The 20,921-nt window shown below is 48.9% G+C and overlaps 8 protein-coding genes across 8 annotated transcripts; 4 read left to right on the forward strand and 4 right to left on the reverse strand.

Annotated features, from left to right (window-relative positions):
• Positions 1–44: 44 nt before the first annotated feature.
• On the reverse strand, positions 45–1,186 carry LCP9604111_8867 (lipase/thioesterase family protein; the record flags this gene model as incomplete). Its single annotated transcript, XM_039077057.1, has 2 exons — positions 45–769; positions 832–1,186. The coding sequence occupies 2 exons, from the start codon at positions 1,184–1,186 to the stop codon at positions 45–47; spliced, it is 1,080 nt and encodes a 359-aa protein (XP_038925104.1).
• A 553-nt stretch (positions 1,187–1,739) lies between these two features.
• On the forward strand, positions 1,740–3,245 carry LCP9604111_8868 (flavin-containing monooxygenase; the record flags this gene model as incomplete). The annotated part of the gene is made up of 1 exon (XM_039077058.1): positions 1,740–3,245. One exon carries the CDS (start codon positions 1,740–1,742, stop codon positions 3,243–3,245), a length of 1,506 nt encoding a protein of 501 aa, XP_038925105.1.
• Positions 3,246–3,431: 186 nt separating this feature from the next.
• Positions 3,432–4,479, reverse strand: LCP9604111_8869 (lipase family protein; the record flags this gene model as incomplete). The annotated part of the gene is made up of 4 exons (XM_039077059.1): positions 3,432–3,438; positions 3,491–3,783; positions 3,846–4,339; positions 4,401–4,479. 4 exons carry the CDS (start codon positions 4,477–4,479, stop codon positions 3,432–3,434), a joined length of 873 nt encoding a protein of 290 aa, XP_038925106.1.
• Positions 4,480–5,694: 1,215 nt separating this feature from the next.
• Positions 5,695–6,187, forward strand: LCP9604111_8870 (uncharacterized protein; the record flags this gene model as incomplete). Its single annotated transcript, XM_039077061.1, has 2 exons — positions 5,695–5,802; positions 5,855–6,187. 2 exons carry the CDS (start codon positions 5,695–5,697, stop codon positions 6,185–6,187), a joined length of 441 nt encoding a protein of 146 aa, XP_038925107.1.
• Positions 6,188–6,592: 405 nt separating this feature from the next.
• On the reverse strand, positions 6,593–8,658 carry LCP9604111_8871 (uncharacterized protein; the record flags this gene model as incomplete). The annotated part of the gene is made up of 5 exons (XM_039077062.1): positions 6,593–7,269; positions 7,321–7,475; positions 7,533–8,124; positions 8,181–8,315; positions 8,367–8,658. 5 exons carry the CDS (start codon positions 8,656–8,658, stop codon positions 6,593–6,595), a joined length of 1,851 nt encoding a protein of 616 aa, XP_038925108.1.
• Positions 8,659–15,466: 6,808 nt separating this feature from the next.
• Positions 15,467–17,777, forward strand: LCP9604111_8872 (putative glucan 1,4-alpha-glucosidase; the record flags this gene model as incomplete). Its single annotated transcript, XM_039077063.1, has 8 exons — positions 15,467–15,701; positions 15,757–16,043; positions 16,090–16,186; positions 16,235–16,323; positions 16,384–16,872; positions 16,924–17,558; positions 17,630–17,655; positions 17,746–17,777. The coding sequence occupies 8 exons, from the start codon at positions 15,467–15,469 to the stop codon at positions 17,775–17,777; spliced, it is 1,890 nt and encodes a 629-aa protein (XP_038925109.1).
• A 150-nt stretch (positions 17,778–17,927) lies between these two features.
• On the forward strand, positions 17,928–18,325 carry LCP9604111_8873 (Con-6 family protein; the record flags this gene model as incomplete). Its single annotated transcript, XM_039077064.1, has 3 exons — positions 17,928–17,974; positions 18,036–18,188; positions 18,244–18,325. 3 exons carry the CDS (start codon positions 17,928–17,930, stop codon positions 18,323–18,325), a joined length of 282 nt encoding a protein of 93 aa, XP_038925110.1.
• A 193-nt stretch (positions 18,326–18,518) lies between these two features.
• LCP9604111_8874 (uncharacterized protein) lies at positions 18,519–20,448 on the reverse strand (the record flags this gene model as incomplete). The annotated part of the gene is made up of 7 exons (XM_039077065.1): positions 18,519–18,586; positions 18,638–18,743; positions 18,794–19,625; positions 19,677–19,895; positions 19,947–20,029; positions 20,083–20,219; positions 20,268–20,448. 7 exons carry the CDS (start codon positions 20,446–20,448, stop codon positions 18,519–18,521), a joined length of 1,626 nt encoding a protein of 541 aa, XP_038925111.1.
• Between the last annotated feature and the right edge of the window lie 473 nt (positions 20,449–20,921).

Below are 20,921 nucleotides of genomic sequence, written 5' to 3' on the forward strand. Positions count from 1 at the left end.
GTGTACCCAATTCATGTATGTACAGACAGCGTTCCTTCATACAATCACACCATTAACTCGGCCAAAACCGCCTCAACCTTCTTCCCCTGCTCCGTCTTTGTAACATCGCCCAGCTCTAAGTGATAAATCGGTGCAACATGACACTCACGATACCCAACAAACAATTCAACATTCTCAAAGCCCTCCTTGAACTTTGCCGCGAAGTCTTGAATCAGAGGCAACATGATCTCATTCCCGCCTGCGGTAATCAATACCGAGTTCACCGGGAACGCCGTAAACCAATCTGCCGGCGCAGTCGATAAATCCGTGTAATAGTCACGCTTGCCAGCACCAATATAGGCTGTCACCCACGGTCCCGCAACCGCCATCGTAATGATATCGCCATCGCTATAGACCTCCATTTCCGGGAATTCCTTCTCGAGAAGGGTCCACGGTGCAATCATCACTGCGCCGCCGAGGTTTCCGCGAAAAGGCAGGGGATCGATCTCTGCGTGTGGGTGGGCCAGATGAGAGAGAACTCCACCAACCAGGTTGCCGCCTGCGGAGTCGCCGCCCAGGAAAATCGTGGACGGGTCGCGGTTTGGTTGCGAAAGAATGTATCGTAGGCAATTCACGGCCTGTCGGAGTTGAGTCGGGTAGACTGCGATTGGCGCCAGCGTATAGGTCAGACTGAAGACAGCGACGCTTTTGCCTAATGCTTCAAGGTCGTGAATGAGCTGCGCGTAGAATTTGAAATAACCCATGTTGGCGGGGAGTCCGAAGCCACCTCCTGAATGATGGTTAGTGGTGGTCAATTGAATAGGGGTCTTTCTTTGCTGGCTGTACACATACCGTGGATCCAGACTACCACATTGTCAGCATTCGAATCACCCATCCAGTGGCCTAATGCTCCGTCGCCCAAGTCTACGGACTCGGGTAGCCCACCGGTCTCCTTGGAGTGTTGCTCATAGATCTTGTGGGATGGCGGTAGGATGTACTGCATCTGAGTGGCGGTCAGCCGCGAGCTCGCCTTGCGGAACAGTGCATATCCCAAATGCAGGGACAAAGATTTGGCTTGGCGTTCGGTGCGTCGAAGGCCCGTCAAGAGAGCATAGACATAGGCAACCACGATGGAAGCCACGGCTGGGAGGAAGTCCAGTTTCTCTTTTATGGAGAGGTTGACTTTGGTTACTTTAGTGACAGACATGATTGGAATCTCCCGCTCATGACTTGAGGCCCTAAGTATATTTTAGCCCGTACAAGTGTGAAAGTGAAGTGTTGATCCTCTCGCAAGCCTACCCCGTTTAGGAAGGTGCCGAGGTTTGGAAAATTCCTCGGTCTCCATATCCTTGAGATTAGCTGTATCTCCTACGGAGTAGTATTTTTGCATCTTTAGATCTCTAGTTCTCTATACCCAGGGGTATCGGGGCATAGATCTACATATCGATATCTGTGTAGATCTCACATTCACATCTCGGAGAACGATCTGTGTAACTTCCAAGGTCACTTGTATATACTAACTTCAAGAATCATCACGTCTTACACGAGATAAACACGTACAGAGTACCACTACGAATCCCATGCAACTCCCCGATCTCCCCGTGTACATTTTAAGGTTTTGCGTGTTGTTTACCCCAAAGTCGACGGTGTCGATCTGCCGAATAAAGGATTGTGAAACCGAGGCATGTCAACTTTTTTCTTAAATAACCTCAATGCTATTCGCTTTTCAGTAACTGTTCATTTGATCCCATTCATCCATCATGAGTGGACTCGATGAAACAAACGAAGCTAGGCACTTCGATGTCATCATCGTCGGCGCGGGTATCTCCGGCGTCAATGCCGCCTACCGCGTCCAAGACCAACTCCCCGGCTACAGCTACACCATCCTAGAAGCTCGCGCCGATCTAGGTGGCACCTGGGATCTCTTTAATTATCCTGGTATCCGTTCCGACTCCGACCTTTTCACCTTCGGCTTCCAATTCAATCCCTGGACCCTCGATAACCCCATCGCAGAGGGTTCTGCCATCAAGCAGTACGTGCGCGATACCGCGACCAAATTTGGCATCGACAAACACATCCTCTACAACCATCGTGTGTCATCGGCAGACTGGTCCTCCGATAAAAACATCTGGTCGCTCGCCGTCGACCACAATGACTCCGAACACACATACACCGCCCGCTATGTCATCTTTGGCACGGGTTACTACAACTACAAGGATCCCCTGAAAGCTGACATTCCCGGCCTGGACGCCTTCCAGGGCCAGGTCATCCACCCACAGTTCTGGCCCGAAGACTTGCAGTATAAGGACAAGACGATCGTTATCATCGGCTCGGGCGCGACCGCCATCACCCTCCTCCCCAATCTCGCCGACGATGCCGCCCGTGTCACAATGCTCCAGCGCAGCCCTACCTACATCCTCTCCGTCCCAAACCGCTCCAGCAACCGATGGCTCTCCTACATCCTCTCCAATGCCCTGTATCTCAGGTTGCAACGCATGATCTCGATCTATACAACCCGCTATTTCTTCCTCTTCTGCCAGCGCTTCCCGAATTTCTCCCGCTGGTTGCTCAAGTTGAATGTGCGCAAGCAACTGCCCAGCCATATCCCCTATGACCCGCATTTCAAGCCCAAATACAACCCCTGGGACCAACGATTGTGTGTTTGTCCCGATGGGGATCTGTTCCGCAGTCTCCGGCAGGGCAAGGCGGATGTCAAGACCGATACTATTCGAGAGGTTACGAAGAATGGTATTATCTTGAATTCGGGTGAGCAGCTTGACGCAGATATTATTATTACTGCTACTGGCTTGCGATTGCAGATTGTAGGTGGCGCGGCGCTGTCTGTGGACGGGAAGAAGATCGACGTGGGTGGTAAATATCTGTGGAATGGAGTCATGCTCCAGGATATGCCTAATGCCGCTTTCGTTATTGGGTATACCAATGCCTCATGGACACTCGGTGCGGATGCTACGGCGCATTTGGTTTGTCGCCTGCTCAAGGAGCTTGAGTCGCGAAAGTTGGTCGCTGCTGTTCCTCGGCTGAAGGAGAAGGATGCAGCTACGATCCAGGATCGTCCTCTCTTGAACATCAAGGCGACTTATGTGTCGCTTGCTGATCGGATTTTACCCAGGGCTGCGGACCGTGGTCCGTGGCGCCCGCGTGATAACTACTTGAGCGACTTGAAGTTCGCTCAGAGTGGTGATATTGAGACCGGAATGGAGTTCGTGCAAGGACCGAATCTGCGGTTACGTCCGAAGATGTCGTGATTGATGCATGTTTATGATATGATACCTACCCATGCATTATGATTGAGGTTCTTTGATTCAGTGTAAATATGGTGTTTGATGAGGCTCAGTAACAATATGTTCATTCCTATTCTTCAGCTGCGCAATCTCCCTTGGTGTCCGTTGGACTATGCATGCTGCACTTTCGCACAGCGTCACCCTTATCAACTAATGCCTATGATGTTGCATCTATCGGATTCGCACATACACTCATATTCCCAAAATACCACCCATGATTAGGATTGGGCCACCTCAAATCTCGATCCGAACCAGCATTCCCCACCTTGCTATTGATCCCTTCAATATACTCCACCCCGTCAGTAGTGACCTGCACCCCAGTCTTCTGGGTGATCCAGTATTCGGGCGAAGGCTGGCTCCAATCAAAGAATGGCAGATTGAGCGGCACTTTCGGTATGGGGTCTGTAGTATGTGTGGCTCGGTATATGCTGTTTGGCGCTTGTTGGTTGCTGATAAACTCGGCCAGCTTCAAATTTCCTGGTTTAGGGCCTCCGAATGTCCACTGGTGGTTTGTATGCGTTAGCTGGAATCTACACTGCTTGCTTGTTTTCCAACTTGACTTACAATATCCAGACTGAACCCTTTTGTTCGAAGAACAGTCCCCGCTAACGCCGCAATACCTCCACCTAGACTGTGTCCTACGACACTCAGCCTATAGCTCGGATACGCGTTCATTGCATTGTGAAGCTGGGATGTTGCCTGAGCCGCTACGGCGCTCCAGTAAGCCCAGAACCCATGATGGGCTTTGCATCCGGTGCACACGTCGCTAACCGAGGTGAGAGCGATATCGAGATCTGTGTTGCCATCGCTTTTGGATACCGTTCCGCGGAATGTTAGGACGATCAGTTTCCGCGTGTGGTCTAGGGCGATGTAACCTGTCGGGCCGTGATCACTGTGGAATGTGTCGATTACGGTTGTGTTGTCGGCTGCTACGAGTGGACAGTTGCCATAGTCGCAGGTCAAACTTTGGCCTGTGTGATTGATGTTCTGGTCGCAGGCCGATAGGGTGGCGAACTGTGAGAATAGGGTGAATCTTTCTAATAGCTCCGTTGAGATTGCTGGTACATTTGATCGTCAGATTGGAATTTGGAAAATTTGCTTTGTCCATGTGAGGCTTACCCCGGCGAGCTAGTTGAACAGGAGATGCAATGGATGTCACGCTCAATGATAGCAGTGCAAGAATCATTGACCCAACCATATTGGATGATACTTCGCAAGTACAGCCAATCTATCAAAGGCGCCTGTTCTTTTGATCTCTGGGAAATGAGCTTATATTTATAGGTTTCTTTTCCCACCGTCAACAACAGCCCACCTATGGAATGTTGCCTAATAGAGAAGGAGTAATGGCCGCAGGATTCAATCCCACGATGCACCGTGATGACTGTATAACAGCTGAGTTATTGGCGGCACTAACCTTGCACCCGGAGGATGATTCGATTCTAGAGCTGAGAGAACAAATGATTATATGCCATTGAAACGATCAAAATTCTATAATATGATACATACATTCCACTCGTACATATCCTATAAACCAAAACATTCAAAATATGTCACACAGTGGGAACAACTCACAGCGTCCTCAATATGCATACCAGATGAGATTTTCTCCTTTCCTTCTTAGCCTGCTCCCCTCTTGTCCATTTTAGGCAAATACATGAATTTGTGATTGGTATGTTCTTCAGCTGGCATGTTGCATATTTGCCATCAATAGCACGACTACCACATGTGGGCTCAAAGTGGGTAATTTCTCGAGGCTAGATCCTTGGCGAGGTAGGGATCATTCTCCAATAGGTGAAGATTTACATGCAGGACTCCTATATCGAGAATCATGTGAAGATTACTCTGTAGATGTCTCACAGTGATGCGGCCCGCAGATCGTACGCTAATGCATCTACAACCGATAGATCGTCGGCTCCACCTTGCATTTCAATACTACTGTAGTATTCAGGTGGATTCGCGCATGATATGAGTTTGATCCACCCCGACCTCCAGCATGGTAAAGACGAACCCTCCTAGTACAGATCGCCTAGGGCATGTAAGAGAAGGAATTGTGACTGGACACTGGAACATCAAGAAAGGGAAGAGGCCTTGGATGCTGGGCATCTTTCCGTTCATGTATGTTGCATCATAGCCATATTGCTCCGTATAATGTTTCCGTATAATCTTCCAGCAAGAAATAGAATTTGACTTTCGGAAAAGATTTAAGGTTAAACCACAGCGGGGTTGATTTCATCAATTCAACCAGGGAACAGTACAACCTAACATTCCGGGATGATGTAACTCGATGACACCATTTGATATGTCAGGATTTGAGGAGTAGCTAACTATAAGGCGTTGACTTAGCCAGTCGCTTTCTCGTTTTACTTTCACTACACCACACTTCACCACCAATTTAAATCCCTCAGCTGTCTCGATGCCCCCCAAAGAGAAATATACCGATCCCGAACTCAGGGATGAAATCAAAAAAGAAGTCCACAATAGCGACAAAGGTGGGAAACCAGGACAATGGTCTGCACGAAAGGTATCCAACACGATTACACTCCCATTACGTATAGTCTCTAACACACATGCAGGCACAAATGATGGCATCGGAATATAAAAAGCGCGGTGGCGGTTACAATACCACAAAGGAAGAAGGCCAGACGGAGTCTCAGAAACACCTCGATAATTGGACAAAAGAGGAGTGGCAGACGAAGGAGGGATCAGGTACGGCGCGACAGGATGATGATTCGCGTAAACGGTACCTGCCTAAGAAGGCGTGGGAGAATCTGAGCGAAAAGGAAAAGGACGAGACAGACGAGAAGAAGGTTGAGGAGTCACAGGGTGGGAAGCAGTTTGTTAGCAACACCGCGAAGGCAAAGGAGGCGAGACGGAGGGCCAGTTCTGATGTTGAGGATGAGAGTTAGAGGGAGATTCGAAGAAAACCGACGACGAGAAAGGTGGGGCGAGAACCAAACACAATGCGAAACAGGATGCAACACCAAAACAGAAACAGGATGCAAAGTCTACAGAAGATAAAGCAATTCCTCAACTAAGCTCGGTTGGCTCCTCTAAATGCGCATTTGGTCGATGCTATTGACGAAACAGGAGCGAGAAATCCAAAGGGTAAATAGCAAAGTCCCAAGTAAGAAAGACCTACGAATGAACGAAATCGATTCAATGAAATATCATTTCACTTGGGATCCATGGTCTTGAAGCTATACTTGTTTTATGTTCATATTTGGCCAATCACGCCAGGATATTAATCCCAAATCATCCATATATACCATTACATCATCTTGACATATCTCTTCGATACAAAAATAATCTTTTCACTTACGTTCCTCATCCACAACCGTGTGGGGAGTGAATTCGCTATCTGGCAACATGTTCATGCTGTCCTCCTCTGCGTCCAATTTGTAATTGGTGGCCCAGAATCCAATACCGCCCACGAAGGCGAGGATGGCAACCACGGTGTAGTTCCAAGTCAAGAGAGGATCCTCAGCCAGACCAATGAAAGCCTGACCAATAGCAGACGAGAACGCGTTCATCAGGAGGGACACGGCCTGCACGAGGGATCGCATGTTCTTTGGGGCCTTGGTGTAGGCATACTCAAGAGAAGTCACGGATGCAAGGATCTCAGAAATACCACCCATGATGTAGGTCAGGGCCTGGACCCAAACGGAGATGTTGGTGTATTCGTGTTTCACCTCCAGGCAGTAGTTGGCCTCGTTACCGCAGGGTCCCAGCTTGTAGATGTAGTATTGGGTGACCGCGGCAACGACCATACTGAGGGAGGCCACGATAAAACCAGCCGTGATACGCTTCAAGGGGGTGAAGTTGAACCCCATCTTGCGCAGACAAGGGTAAACGAGCTGGTCGAAGATGGGAATGAAGATGATCAGCGAAATAGGGTTGAGGTTGTTGATGATGTCGTTGGGCACTCCTCCAAGTTTCATGGTGGCCGCTTGAGACGTCAGGTTGTTCATCATCTGGTTATAGGCGAGCCCTAAAGATGGTCAGCTTGTGTGAATATAGTAGATAAGAAGTGTCCACGTACAGTAAAGGGGGTACCACAAAAACACTCTGCAGGCGAGCAGTCCTCGTCGAACTTCATCAACCCACGCATCATCAAAGTCCATCCACGCGGGCTTGTTGGCCCCGAAGTTGCTGGGCTTGGCGGCGGCCCACATATCGGTATCAGAGCTCCGGAACCTACAAGGAATCAAGGTCAGTAGGTGTAACATTCGGAGCTGACAGGATGCGGCTTACCATCGCACGGGGTTCAGGGTCCAGTGGCCCTTCATTGCCAATTTCCACACCTTGAAAGCTTTGGGGTAGATTGAACCACTGGGAGGAGTGAGGATATATTGCTTCTTGCATATGATCAACACCGCAGGGCAGACGCAGAACATGGCAGTGGGGAGAAGGTAAGAGAGCCAGAAACCAACATATCGCTCGGCGTAGACCATGGCGACCTGACCCACAAAAGAACCGATGTTGATCATCATGTAGAAGTACAGGTAGATACGGGAAACGGTGGCGGACGGGTCAACGATGACACGCTCACCGGTAGCAAGTGTCGTGACATAGGGTTTGTCTTCGCGATATTGTTCGGCGATCAGGGGGGAGATGTTGGACTTGAAACCACCCGTTCCTACACCCATGATAATAAGACCAATTGAAAAGCATGCAATGGCTCCATTGGGGCTTGCAATCACGTTGGGAATGGCGGAAATGATGAGAATGGTGTGTCCAAGAAGTGCGCAGGCAATCGCGGACAGGATGGTACGGTAACGACCCCAATATTGATCAGCCACCATGGCACCGAAGAGGGGCATAACGTAGGACCAGAACGAGTTGACTGTGCAGGTCACACATATTAGCAATGAACTGAACTCTCGAGACCATATTACTTACACAATGTCAATCCGGTCGAGGCCTGTTGGCCCATTCCCAGAGCTCCGGGTGAATCATTGCTCCAGTTGGAGACACCTGGAACGAGGGCACCGGTGGTGGATCCCGTGGGCAAAGGTCGCTGAATGAAGTTGACGACTAATTCAAGTTAGCCATTTATCCCCTCTCTCTAAGATTGGTAGTCCATACAAACAGCAGTGGTACCGTAGTACGAGAAACGTTCGCACAGTTCCACAAAGGCAACACTGTATGCTGCTATGGGTAGTTTGCCGGCAACACGGCGCAAAGTGGCTAGTTCCTCATCTGTAGGAGAGGTTTTATCCAGGGAATAATCGCCTTCGATTGACGCATCTCGCAGAGGAGGGGCACTGTCGATGGTCAACTCATCAACTACAGGGCCCTTCTCGTTGATACCGATAGTGTGTGAGACTGCCTTGGACTTAGCAACCTCAGCCACATCGACAGGATCGCTGGCATTCATCGTGGCGGTTTTGGGATCCAGATATAGAGTGAAACACTGAAAAGAAAGAAGGAGAAACCTGCGGCAGGGCGAGGTGAAGCACTTATATAACCCATGGCGTGATTAGCATAACGGTTTAGCTCGAGGTCTCCAAGCGTCTCATTCACGTTCCCCCCTTCTAGGCATTCTAGAATCCCGGAGCAATAGCTGCATTGGGAGATGGCGGACGGTAAAAACCGTCAATAGCCGGAAGAGACCCTGCGTCGAGGACTTTTCTTAGATTACGCCTGTCAGGACGATGGGTGGCTCTCACGCTGAGATTCGGCCTCATCCGGTCTGAGCGCCTGGGACGATAAGCAAAGTCCGGCTTTTGTTGGAAAGCGCAAGAGATCCCGGAAGCCTAATGGACGCCAGAACTTGGATCAGCCAATCACCGAGCCGGTCAGGGGCTTTGACCCCCCGGCTTTGGGATCCACTTGGTACTACCCGTTGGACCTAGCGCAAACCTAGTTTGTCTTGGCATGGGGCTTGGCACGGCTTGGCCGAGTATCTCCCCGCTTGGCTGGCAACTTCCATTGTAACCCTGTAGTCTTGGCTATTCCATCTGCCCTATCACAAGCAAGACACGGCTGATAACCGAGGTGACATAGCTGATATCCGAGATATCGTTGTCCAAGATTGATATCGCCTGGTCTGGGACCCAATCATACTTATGTACGGAGTACCTAGGCAGGAAAGCAACATGGCGAAAATGCGGGGCTTGTGTTGATTAGGCTCAAGGTGAAATTGCCACTACTTTCCCCCTGGAGAAGTGAGACATGGTGTGATTGGCCCCATGTTATGGCAACATCAATTACCCGACTCTTTTACAAACTGCTTTCGCGCATTGCCTCTTGGACCGTCTCTTGGGCCGTCTCTTGGGCCGTCGGTGTCCGAGAACCCTATGAACCTCATGACTATCGAGCTGACTACCTGTTTAATTGTTGGAAACTATTGGTCTTTCTCGCTGGGCTCACGCGATGCAGTCTTTTGATTGCCCTGCCACTTTCTCAGCCCGGGCATCGTCAGATATTCTAGGGATAATGGCATGTCTCTTTCACCACCGTGTAATAAGTTGTAATATCCGAAATCGCTAGAGTCTTGCAAAGATCCAGTGTGTTATCCGTCAGAACCCTTGTATTTGATGTGAACGGGCGATCACCCGGCCGATCTCACCACGTACATGGTGTCTAGTCGTACGGTGGAGTGTTACTCGCACTCGAACTGCACGGGTAACTCCTTGATCATTGGGGCGTTCATCTGGCTCCTTGCTCACTTCCACTTTCGTACCCTCAAACTCATGAACCCCATGTTTGGCAGATATGTTCACCGCTTCGTGGGTGGCGGGCGACATTCCAACCTTGCCCGCTTACTCTGCATTGACCACTACTACCTCGGTGTTCGTGCGTGTTCCACTGGCAGTTGATTGGACGATAATATCACTCCGGCGGTACAAATGTCTGCGTCTGCTGAACTGCACGTAGCCAAGTTATCTTGGCCTGCCTTGTTTTGAGCCCATATCCATCCCCGTCGCGTGACCATATACCTGCGTCCTTGCATTGTCAGATTGTATTCAAATGTCTGCTTTGGGGAGGCTAAAATCGAAGGCAGCATGGATAACCCGGTAAAGCATCTTAGAATTTTCTTTGAACTGCTAACCCCTGTTTATCGCATTGGACTAACTGAACATGGGGGCATTGTGTAAACAAAGGTCGGCTCTAGTTGCGATATACCTCGGTTTACCGAGATCTATATCATCATTTTCATTTTTTTCATTTTTTTTTTTTTTTTATATATAATATATCTCAATATCTCCCCCTGCGCCTATTTTGGATCCTTCATCGAATCTCTCGAGCTGACAACGATCTAGTCGACCAAAACCCCTGTCGATGCTAAACTCGAGGACGGCCATTGCCCGCCATGTCTGTGAAACAACCGAGAAAGCCCTTCCCCCCAACAATCGTATCACCTCCCAGGAAGACTTCCTCCCCATCTTCGGAACTGTACTCCTGTCTCGCTGAGCAATCATCCCAGGGGTACCATAGCCGCTGGCCAACTGAGAAATCCTCCATCGCCTCTTCTCTTACATACTTTCTTGTGAGATCCCGACAAAGTGCCCTCAGTCAGCACAATTTCTCGGTACTACCTCGAATCACATCAACTCATTTACGAGGGAGAAATATCGGAAGGAAGCCCGATCGCTCTGATCACGAGATCCCAGCCCCGCTCCGATACCAGTTCGCCTCGACGACCCCGTCCAAATATCACTCGAAGCACCACGATCATCAAGATGCTAACTAGTCCCATCCCTGATCGCAAAGATGCCTCTTGAATAGGGGCTTCTACACCGAACAATGAGCCTTGTATCACTCTAACTAAGACCTCCACGATCGCACCTTTCTTAGGTCCACGCTGATGACTTTGGTATATAACTTCTTAGACAATTAGATCAAGTTGGTCTCATCATCCCACCCCAATCGCACCGGCATTCCTTCCGATAAATCGGCTTCGGAAGGGAACTACATCTTATCTGACCAAAACCAAGGTCCTGATTCTCTTCGAGATGGGACCGACAACCCTGATAAAGGCCAAGATCCTTCCCTTGATCCCAACCCAACTCCGAAAGGCAATCACACACTTCCTTCCCAGAAAGAACCTAGATTAGATTACTAGACTAGGGCTGATCCCACCCCGATCGCGCCGACGGACACTGCATCTTTTTTAAACAGTCACACCGATGGACCGTAGCCTCTTAGAAATCTAGAAGATTCTACCCTCATTCCAGTCTAGATCCCTAAATCTCTGACGAGTTTCCACTGGGATAATCCCCCTCTTATCCATCAGTTAGAGGCGGTATCATCCCGTCCAGCGACGTAACATGTCCTCGGTTGTGTTTGCATACGGAACTAACTCTGATAAGTGCTATGTATTGCCCTAGTCCGTCTGATATCTACTTGTTCTGGCATCAGCATATAGCGCAACTTTTCAATGCCCAGTCCAGACTGTGCTCGAAAAGAAACTGATAATTCCCCACTTGCAAAGCCATCGACACAATGGAATTGTTCGATCATAGCAACCCGACGAGAATGCCACCTCTGTCTTACCTTGAGTCGACCATGAGCGGTATGTTCGTGTATATATATCTCTAATAGGGACGTATCGATGAATGTGATGTTCGATTTTACTGGAAGAGAATGACTTTCCGTGGTCCGACGAACAGTTCATAATGCAAGCTATGAAGAACTCCACTGGTGGGTTGAATAGTAAACAAAGCGAGGCGAAAGTTCCTTCGACTCGAAAAATAATCTCAAATGTCATGATGCAATTCAGCCTTTCAGCCACTCTTTAGTTCGTCACCTGTCGGTTAACCCCCTTCTATTTGGACCGATCAGAGACACCATCTTAGGTCTCGAATACACGGGTAATGAATTACGCTTTCAAATTTATCAACGGGGTAAATCACTACCTCGATAATCCCGATATCCAATTCATCTACTTTGACTCCGAGAATGCGGAAAAGGTCAAGCATCTCAGCGGGTGCCTTTCGCCGCACTTTCGATTGTATCACTCAGTCAAAAAAATCACGAGTGGTTTTCCTGCTGAATGTGAAGGCGTAATTAATCTGCCTTAGTCGCGAGAATCCTTTCAGACGTTGTGGCAAGAGAAGGAGGGGCTGGTAATTGAATCTAGATTCCATGAGAACCATCCTTTCAATGTATTGCAGGGCAATTCGATTGTCATTGCCGACGAAGATGGGCATACTTTGCCAATTCTTCTTTTCCATTGGCAGGATGGCGAAAGTCTTCATCTGAAAAAACGACGGCTTGCCCAACAAGCTGAATCTTTTATATATCCTTGACACGAACTTCCAGTCTTGAAGATGGCGAATTTGGCTTTGGTTCCATCGCCATGACCAGTTATTCACAGTGGGACGCATGAAATGGTGCTCGACAGTCCACTCTTCGTGCAGCAGTTTCCGCAAAGATAATGGCCTGTTTAACATAGATATTGCACGCTTCCCCTGAGACTTCATGCGTGTTCTCACGCAATACTGTAAACAGAAAGGAATGTCGTTGTTTGAAAAGAAAAAAACTCATAATCATTCGGAGAACTTCGTACGGGAGACGATCCATTTTGGCAGTGAGTGATAGAACTAATAGAATCGGGATACACATAGGCCGCGCCTATATAAGTTCAATAAGCACATGTAATATGCACGTAATGACACCTGAGTTTCCGAAAAAGCCAGTCATTGACTGCAAGCGCTCATCATGAATAGTTCACACTGACCTGAATAATGCAGTATATTCGATATTTGTTGGTCAACGTGAATAAACTCAATCTTGCCCAAGAAACGAGCCGTCATGACCACTCAGGCACATCCTCGTGGCTATGACGGGATTGGGGATGAGCAACCTATATGTATGATGGATTTCTCTCGATACATCGCAGGTATGGGGGTTTCCTAGGGCCACGTTCTCTTTTCATGTCTCTCATATCACGCAGACCTGCTGATACAGAGTGTGATACAGAAGCCATCAAAATGTCAAAACCAACCTATTGAGTTCATTTGGTGAGAGAGCTCTTCCAACCTCATGTGCCATTGGCCTATTTGCCTAGAAAAGCAGGGTATTCGAAAAAGTACCTTTCAACTCACACAGTGTCATGGTGGAAAATGGATATGCCCCGTAGGCCCGGTCGGAACATTATTTGTCCGACGTGCATTCCTCTCGGCGGCCACCTACAAATCTTCTGGACAGATTGTACTATCCAAGCACTGCTACACATGGTATACATGAGAAAGATTATTTGCGCCCATTATCATCGCATGGCTAGTGCACTGGCCGATCTGCCGCTTGAATTTGCGGCTATGTTTCTTCCACTGCACCTCAGTTGCCAGCAGCACAGAGTGCCGAAGGTACTATCTTTGCTCTATATCAGAACAATTTGACGACTACCGATCGTATCCTCGACTATCTACAGAACCTATTTTTCTTCGACGCCTCGCGGCAACAGCTTACAGATTTCGTCGCCACCTACCAAGATAACGAAGAAGACGGCTCACCCTTCCGCACAGGATTCGCTTACAACTGGTACATATAAACGACTGGCCGCCATCCTGGGCGATCTTTCTTTCACCCTCATGCGCCAGGCGTTCATAAACTACGCCCCCAAAGCGAAACAAGTCGTGGTCATATCTATCATCGTATTATCATGGTCTTCCCTTCCTAGGGACTTTTCACGGATCCGATATTGTGCAGATGTTCTATGGGGTCCTACCAAACTACGGATCCAAATCTCTACACTCATACTGCTTGTCGTTTGTCTATGAGCAGGACCCCAATGCAAAGGCTGGAGATTATATGCATTGGCCACAATGGGGTAATAACCAGTCGCTGATGAATTCTTCCATCGACCGTGGTGCCCTCATGCCGGATGACTTTCATCAGGATAGTTATGAACAGATCATGGCGATCCTGCCGCGTTCTATATGGGAATACAAGGGAGCACAAGGGAATATATTAGGAGCTTCACGAATTATGTTTATATTATCCTAGGATCTGATCTGGGATTTGGTCTGCACGGTTGTGCTCATAAAATTTAGGCAAGAATTAATGACATTCGCAAAATTCAGGGATGGATCCATCGATCTCTAAGCAAAATCTGTGTTCAGAACTAACGCCCAATTCAGTTCCAGCTCGCCGTCACAGTGGCTGTACTTCCAGAACACCCATTCGGCACCGTATAAGACCGATTATGATCGCTTTCCCACGTTGCAGCTGCAGATCCGGCTGTCTTGAGGAATTTGTGCTAGATGGTCATTCCGACGAGGCGTGTGATACTTGTACATCTCCATCAGCTGGGTGCCAGATGAATACCCGCTCCAACTTGTTGACCATGTGTAGGAGGATCCGGATAACCCGGCCTTGGAAAGCACTGTAGTGACCGGCGAGCTGCCCGCCTTATTTGTTTGTGGCCATGAACAAAGCGAGACATGTGCGTTGGCGAAGCTCTTAGGTGAATCAACGGAGTTAGCAGCCAGACCCGATTTATACCTTCGACTTGTATTACCGTTATCTCATCTAGGTCAGCACAAGACGAGCTTTTGTTCGCGGTAATATACACCGATGTAAGCTTTGCCTAGTTCAAACCCAATCGGTTAATTAGAGCAGACGAAAAAGTTCCAAATTCCTTTCAGAGCACCATGGAAGCCAAGAAACGTCGCGTCCAGCTCACATGTAAGCCACCTTTCACCAAAGTGCTAGTTCCGAGGCAGATCTGGCGGGCTGGCGACGGGGATAATTTAACCTGGTGATTGGTGGATATCAGCCACCACCCCGGATTATGCCGTAAAAATAACAAGGGGCGGAGATTCAACGGAATCAAATATTGGTGAAGTTGATTCTAACGTGGTTGATCTAAGCGATTGGGATGAAGATCAATGGTCGGACAGTAAGACCTCCATCTGTCTCGGAAGATATTCGACCCACCTGAAGAGAGCAATGATGGGCCGGACATTTGAAGAGTTAACAATGAAGCCCTCGAGTAGCGCTGGGATTATATTCCAAGCTGACGGTGGTGTAGCGGGGAATTATTGGACCTCTGATTGACGGCATTTCTCTCGCCCCGGAGCTCATTGTCTCTGAAACAATGTGCTGTCATGCAAGTCCCACACAAGTGCATTGATCTGCCTTGGAATTCCAAGTGCGTTGAATCCACTTGCCTGTCCCCGCTATAAAAGCAGGTGTCGCCCCCACAATCATCCCAAACCAACTTACCTTCTGACACCATGATGGCTTCTCACTTTTGGGCTGCTCTTTGGGTGCTCACACTTGGCTACGCTGTTGTAGTTGCACCACAGATATTGGTCCCTCGTGCGACTGGCAGTCTGGACGCCTGGTTGGTGTCTGAGACAGCAGTGGCAAAACAGGGTATCCTCGATAACATTGGATCTGCTGGTGCCTATGCTGCGACTGCAAAGCCTGGCATTGTAGTCGCCAGCCCGAGTACCTCTGACCCTGACTGTAAGTATTGGATAGCTATTTGTGGCAGCGGAAAACTAACTTAACTGGCCTACAGACTACTATACTTGGACTCGTGACTCGGCTCTGGTGTTCAAAACTCTGGTCGATATGTTCAAGAACGGTGACAGCGGCTTGTTAAATATTATTGAAGAATACATCGATGCACAGGCCTATATCCAGACGGTATCCAATCCATCTGGAGATCTTTCTGGTGGCAGTGGATTGGGGGAGCCTAAGTTCAACGTCGACGAGACAGCCTTCACTGACTCTTGGGGTCGTCCTCAGCGTGATGGACCGGCCTTGCGAGCCACTGCATTGGTCTCGTTTGGCCAATGGCTCATTGTATAAACCCCGAATCTGTTGGCTTTTGCATTGCTAACCCATTTAGGATAATGGGTACACCACTTACGCGACCAACATTGTCTGGCCCGTTGTGCGCAACGATCTCTCCTATGTTGCCCAATACTGGAATCAGACTGGATTTGGTTATTACACCTCAAATTTTAGTTGCGCACATTTCTAATGCCCTATAGATCTCTGGGAAGAAGTTTCTGGCTCATCGTTCTTTACTGTCGCAGCTCAGCATCGCGCCTTGGTGGAGGGAAGCACATTCGCAAGCCAGGTTGGTTCCTCGTGTTCGTACTGTGACTCTCAGGCTCCACAGGTCTTGTGCTTCTTACAGTCTTTCTGGACTGGGTCTTATATCCTGGCCAACTTTGGTGGTGGCCGCTCTGGAAAAGATGCCAACACGCTACTCGCCACCATCCAAACTTTCGACCCAGAGGCCGGATGCGATGACACCACATTCCAGCCTTGCTCAGCTAGAGCACTCGCAAATCACAAAGTTGTGACTGATTCATTCCGGGCGATCTATCCTGTCAACTCTGGTATTGCTGCGGGCAAGGCTGTTTCTGTTGGTCGATACCCGGAGGACACATATTACAATGGTAACCCTTGGTACCTATGCACATTGGCTGCGGCTGAGCAGTTGTACGATGCGATATATACGTGGAATCGTATCGGTTCTTTGACAATCACCTCTGTCTCTCTCGGCTTCTTCCAGGATCTGTACAGCTCCGCTGCGACCGGTACCTACTCCTCGTCCAGTGATACATACACCTCGATTCTGAGCGCTGTCACGGCATATGCGGATGGATATCTCAGTAATGTGGTATGTTGCATGCTATCGACTATTGACCACCTCAACTGACAGATATCCTAGGAACAATACGCTGCATCGAATGGCTCCTTGTTTGAGCAATTCTCCAAGTCAGATGGCTCACAACTCTCGGCTCGTGACCTGACTTGGTCCTACGCAGCCCTGCTTACTGCCAATGACCGTCGGAATGCGATAGTTCCTGCACCATGGGGTGAGACATCTGCCAGCAGTGTACCTGGCCAATGCCAGTACACTTCGGATGTTGGGACTTTCAGCAGTGCAACAAACACCGCCTGGCCGACCACGTTGACTAGTAGATCAGGCAGCGGAACTACTACCACTACGTCTGCGAAGACAACCTCGACTACAGCACCATGCACTACTCCAACAGCCGTTGCAGTGACATTCAACGTGATTGCCACTACTGTATATGGCCAGAACATCAAGCTTGCTGGATCTATCTCCGAGCTTGGCTCCTGGTCCCCAAGCAGTGCTATTGCGCTGAGCTCTTCTTTGTACACTACGAGCAACCCTTTGTGGTTTGTGACTGTGACACTTCCGGTGGGCACTGGGTTTACCTACAAGTATATCCAGGTGGCGAGTGATGGCACTATTACATGGGAGAGTGACCCGAACCTGTCATACACCGTTCCCACCACGTGTGGTACCACAGCTGTCACGATTAGTGATACCTGGAGGTGATAACTGAAGTTTTGGATACCTCAATTGAAGATTGTGCATGCTTTATTCTTCTATCGTCGTAGAATAGCACCATGATAATGATTGTTTATCTGAGTATTAGCTGTCCGAACACAACCACCGCCTGTCCATTGTGTAGGCGCTGCCGTTTGAACTATTACCTGATCGGGCTAACCTTACCGATAGGCTGGTACGGTGATGCGGCCGTCACATCATAATTATATCAAAGTAGTGAATAAATCGCCGCAGGATGTAATGACGGAGGGATGATGTGTGAGGACTCCATATAAGATCAAATTGAGAGCCGATGAAACCTGAAATCAAGTTCTTTATTGTCACTTCGTTAAAAACGTCTTAGTCAAACCAACATGTCGACAACAGAGGAAAGAGTGAACGAGATGCGTGGGTACAAGGCGTAAGTACTCACTTTTGTGATACTCATGAGCATATCTAATTAGCAAGTTTATCTTTCATAGCACGCTGAGCAACCCGAGAGTTTCAGAACGGGCAAAGCAGCATGCACACGACAGGCTTAATGAGCTTGGCGGTGATAAGCCTCGCGAGGAACTATTTCAGGCAAGAGGCGATCGGAAGAAAGACCCAACGAGGGTCGCAGCTGGGTATAAGGCGTGAGTATAAATAAGTCTTGGGATGTTCTTCGCATATGCTAATTGGCCTATATAGCGCGCAGCACAATCCTAACGTGACTGAGGCCGGGAAGAAGAAAGCTACCGAGGAGCTACACGAAACTGTTCCGGAGGAGTAGAGACCTTTTGGTTGGTTTTACCTGATATGTGAAACTAAGTGTGAAAGTATATGTTGGCGTCACAATATTATATACGTTCCAATGTTATAGGGCAGTGATCTGCACAGAAGAGACGATGCGTTACTGTAGGAGACTAACACACTTTGTAGCAGGCTTATATTGCATACAGTAGTGAAGTTCCGATGAACAAAATCTAAATTTGATGGCGCGTAATAAACAGCCCGCCGAATGACGCCAAAAGCGAAAAGCCAAGGGAAACAACTATAGCACGTCAGTGGAAGATACCAAACGCGTTAGAATCCATCAACTCACGATATGTATGCTTAAGTCCCAAAACATAGCAAGCCACCACCGTCTCCCGCAGATGGCCACTTAGGTGCGCGATATAATTTGTATCAGCCATCGCACGTTGAATAACCTAGAGCAATTAACATCAGACCAAATGAGCTTCGCCAAGAAAGTGCGTACCTTCTCCGAGCCAGGTCCGTGGAGATTAAGTCTCAACTGCCGCTGGAACTCCATCCCTAGAACAGAATTGGACGTAGTTACACCCGCCGTCATGGAAAATCCCACAATAAGCATATATCCCGCCGTCGCCATAGCAATTTCCTCAACTGGCAGCATGGCAGACATGGCAATAAACGATGAGGCCGATGCGATTCCCGTGCCAAGTCCACCGGGAAGAATAAATAGTGACTCCCAGAAGCCGCTGTGTCCATCCCAGCGGAGGTAAAGGAGCAGGTAGGAAATGGCGGCAACTAGACCGCCGATGACGAGCAGAATTTTGAATTGTCCCGTGCGCCGAATGAATATGCCCGCTACTAATCCGCCGAGAGTATTTCCTATCACTGCTGGAATGAGATGCACGCCCGCCATTGTGGTCGATGCGCGCTGTGTCACTTGAAAATATAGTGGGACAGAGAACATCATTCCCAGCTGCGCGGAGATCTGAAGAGCGCCGATTATGTATGCCAATGATACGTTCGTACGCCGGAGAATACGGAGATTGAAGATCGGTTCGGGGGCTACGTAGGCTTCCACGAGCACAAAGGTGATCAGGAGTAATGCCCCCCCGCCTGCTAGGAGGACTGTCCACCATGAGCTCCACGGGAAGGACTTCCCGCCCTGGTCGAGGAGTGTGGTCATTGCGATAATGGATGAGCCTAGCAGCGCGGTTCCGAGGAAATCGACCTGGGCGAGTTTGTTCACTTTGGTGGAGTTTGCTTTCTCACCGACGTTCAGTTTAACAACCACGAGAGCTGCAGCCAGAGCGAGGAACGGAGCTTGTAGGATGAACAACCTGGGATGTGGTCAGAAAATACATACAGCTATCGGATAAGTGGAAACTCACCATCTCCATCCGATGGTATCGCTCAGCCAACCACCCAACGGACCTCCCAGACTACGTCCAAGCGTCATGGCAATGTTCACATATGCTCTCCAAGTAGCGACCTCGCGCTTTGGAACAATATCTGTGATGATAATGGAGCTGATGGTCATGATTCCGGCACCGCCCATTCCGCTGATCGCGCGACCGAAAACCACCACCCACATTCGGGTTCCGATACCGCTATACATGATCAGATTTGCATTTCGGCTGTTGGGTCAGGATTTTGCCTACCTCAATATACAGCCAACTGCAAATAACAGATATGAGAGCAGCAACATTGGCTTGCGACCGTAGATGTCACTCAATTTTCCATACTGGGCGATAATCAGACCTTGACATGTCTCCGGTGCTGGTCACGCCCACTCACCATTGGCTGTGCAGCACAAAGACCCAACGTATAGCCCGTTGAGAGCCAACTAGCATCGCGCAGACGATTGAATTCGGAGGAGATCCGGCCTGCCGCCGCCATGACAAGTGTTGCATCGGCATTGGAAACGAATTCGCCTATTTTCGATTAGCTCTCCGGTCTTCGTATATCGCCAATTTTCGTACCGAGCAGAAGCACTGCGATAATTGTCCCAACACCTGCCAATGCTTTGAGCTTAGGCTCTGTGTTAGATGGCGGGAGTAATGGACTTTCTTCGTCTTGGGCATGGCTATTGGCATCAATGCCTTGGGGTCCTATGACACCCGAAGGCCCCGGCTCGACCGTGTCGCTTTCGATATGGGCCATGTTGGGAATTCAAGAGCGTCGAACTAGAAAATAGCATTGAGGGGGTGTCACCTGCGGATAAATATTATGCAATGTTTAGCTAAGTTGTGCTCATCGGAGTGATAAAGCACGCCATATATAAGGTCCACTACGCGTACTTCACGAAAGAATACATACGATGTTTTATAAAATGGATGTAGTCTTTTATCTAGTCAACGTATTCCGTACGATCATGGCTGGCGTGTTAACTCACCCCCAGTCGACCCCACAATGAGAATCAAGTGGTTAGTGCCCCCTCAAGGATAAGAATTGTCGAGCTTCCGGAGAAGGTTGAGAAGATTCCCATACGCATGCGGATGAACTTTGAAACTAAATTGATTGGAATAAACCAATGCTATCCTATTCTTGCTAGATGACTACCAGACTGCATAATTCAGTCCATCTTCTCCGCGACATGCAGTCGATTACGGTAAGGGACAAGTAACGATCCGAGG

Source organism: Penicillium roqueforti (assembly GCF_015533775.1).
Source record: "Penicillium roqueforti strain LCP96 04111 chromosome Unknown scaffold_38, whole genome shotgun sequence".
Lineage (NCBI taxonomy): Eukaryota > Fungi > Ascomycota > Eurotiomycetes > Eurotiales > Aspergillaceae > Penicillium > Penicillium roqueforti.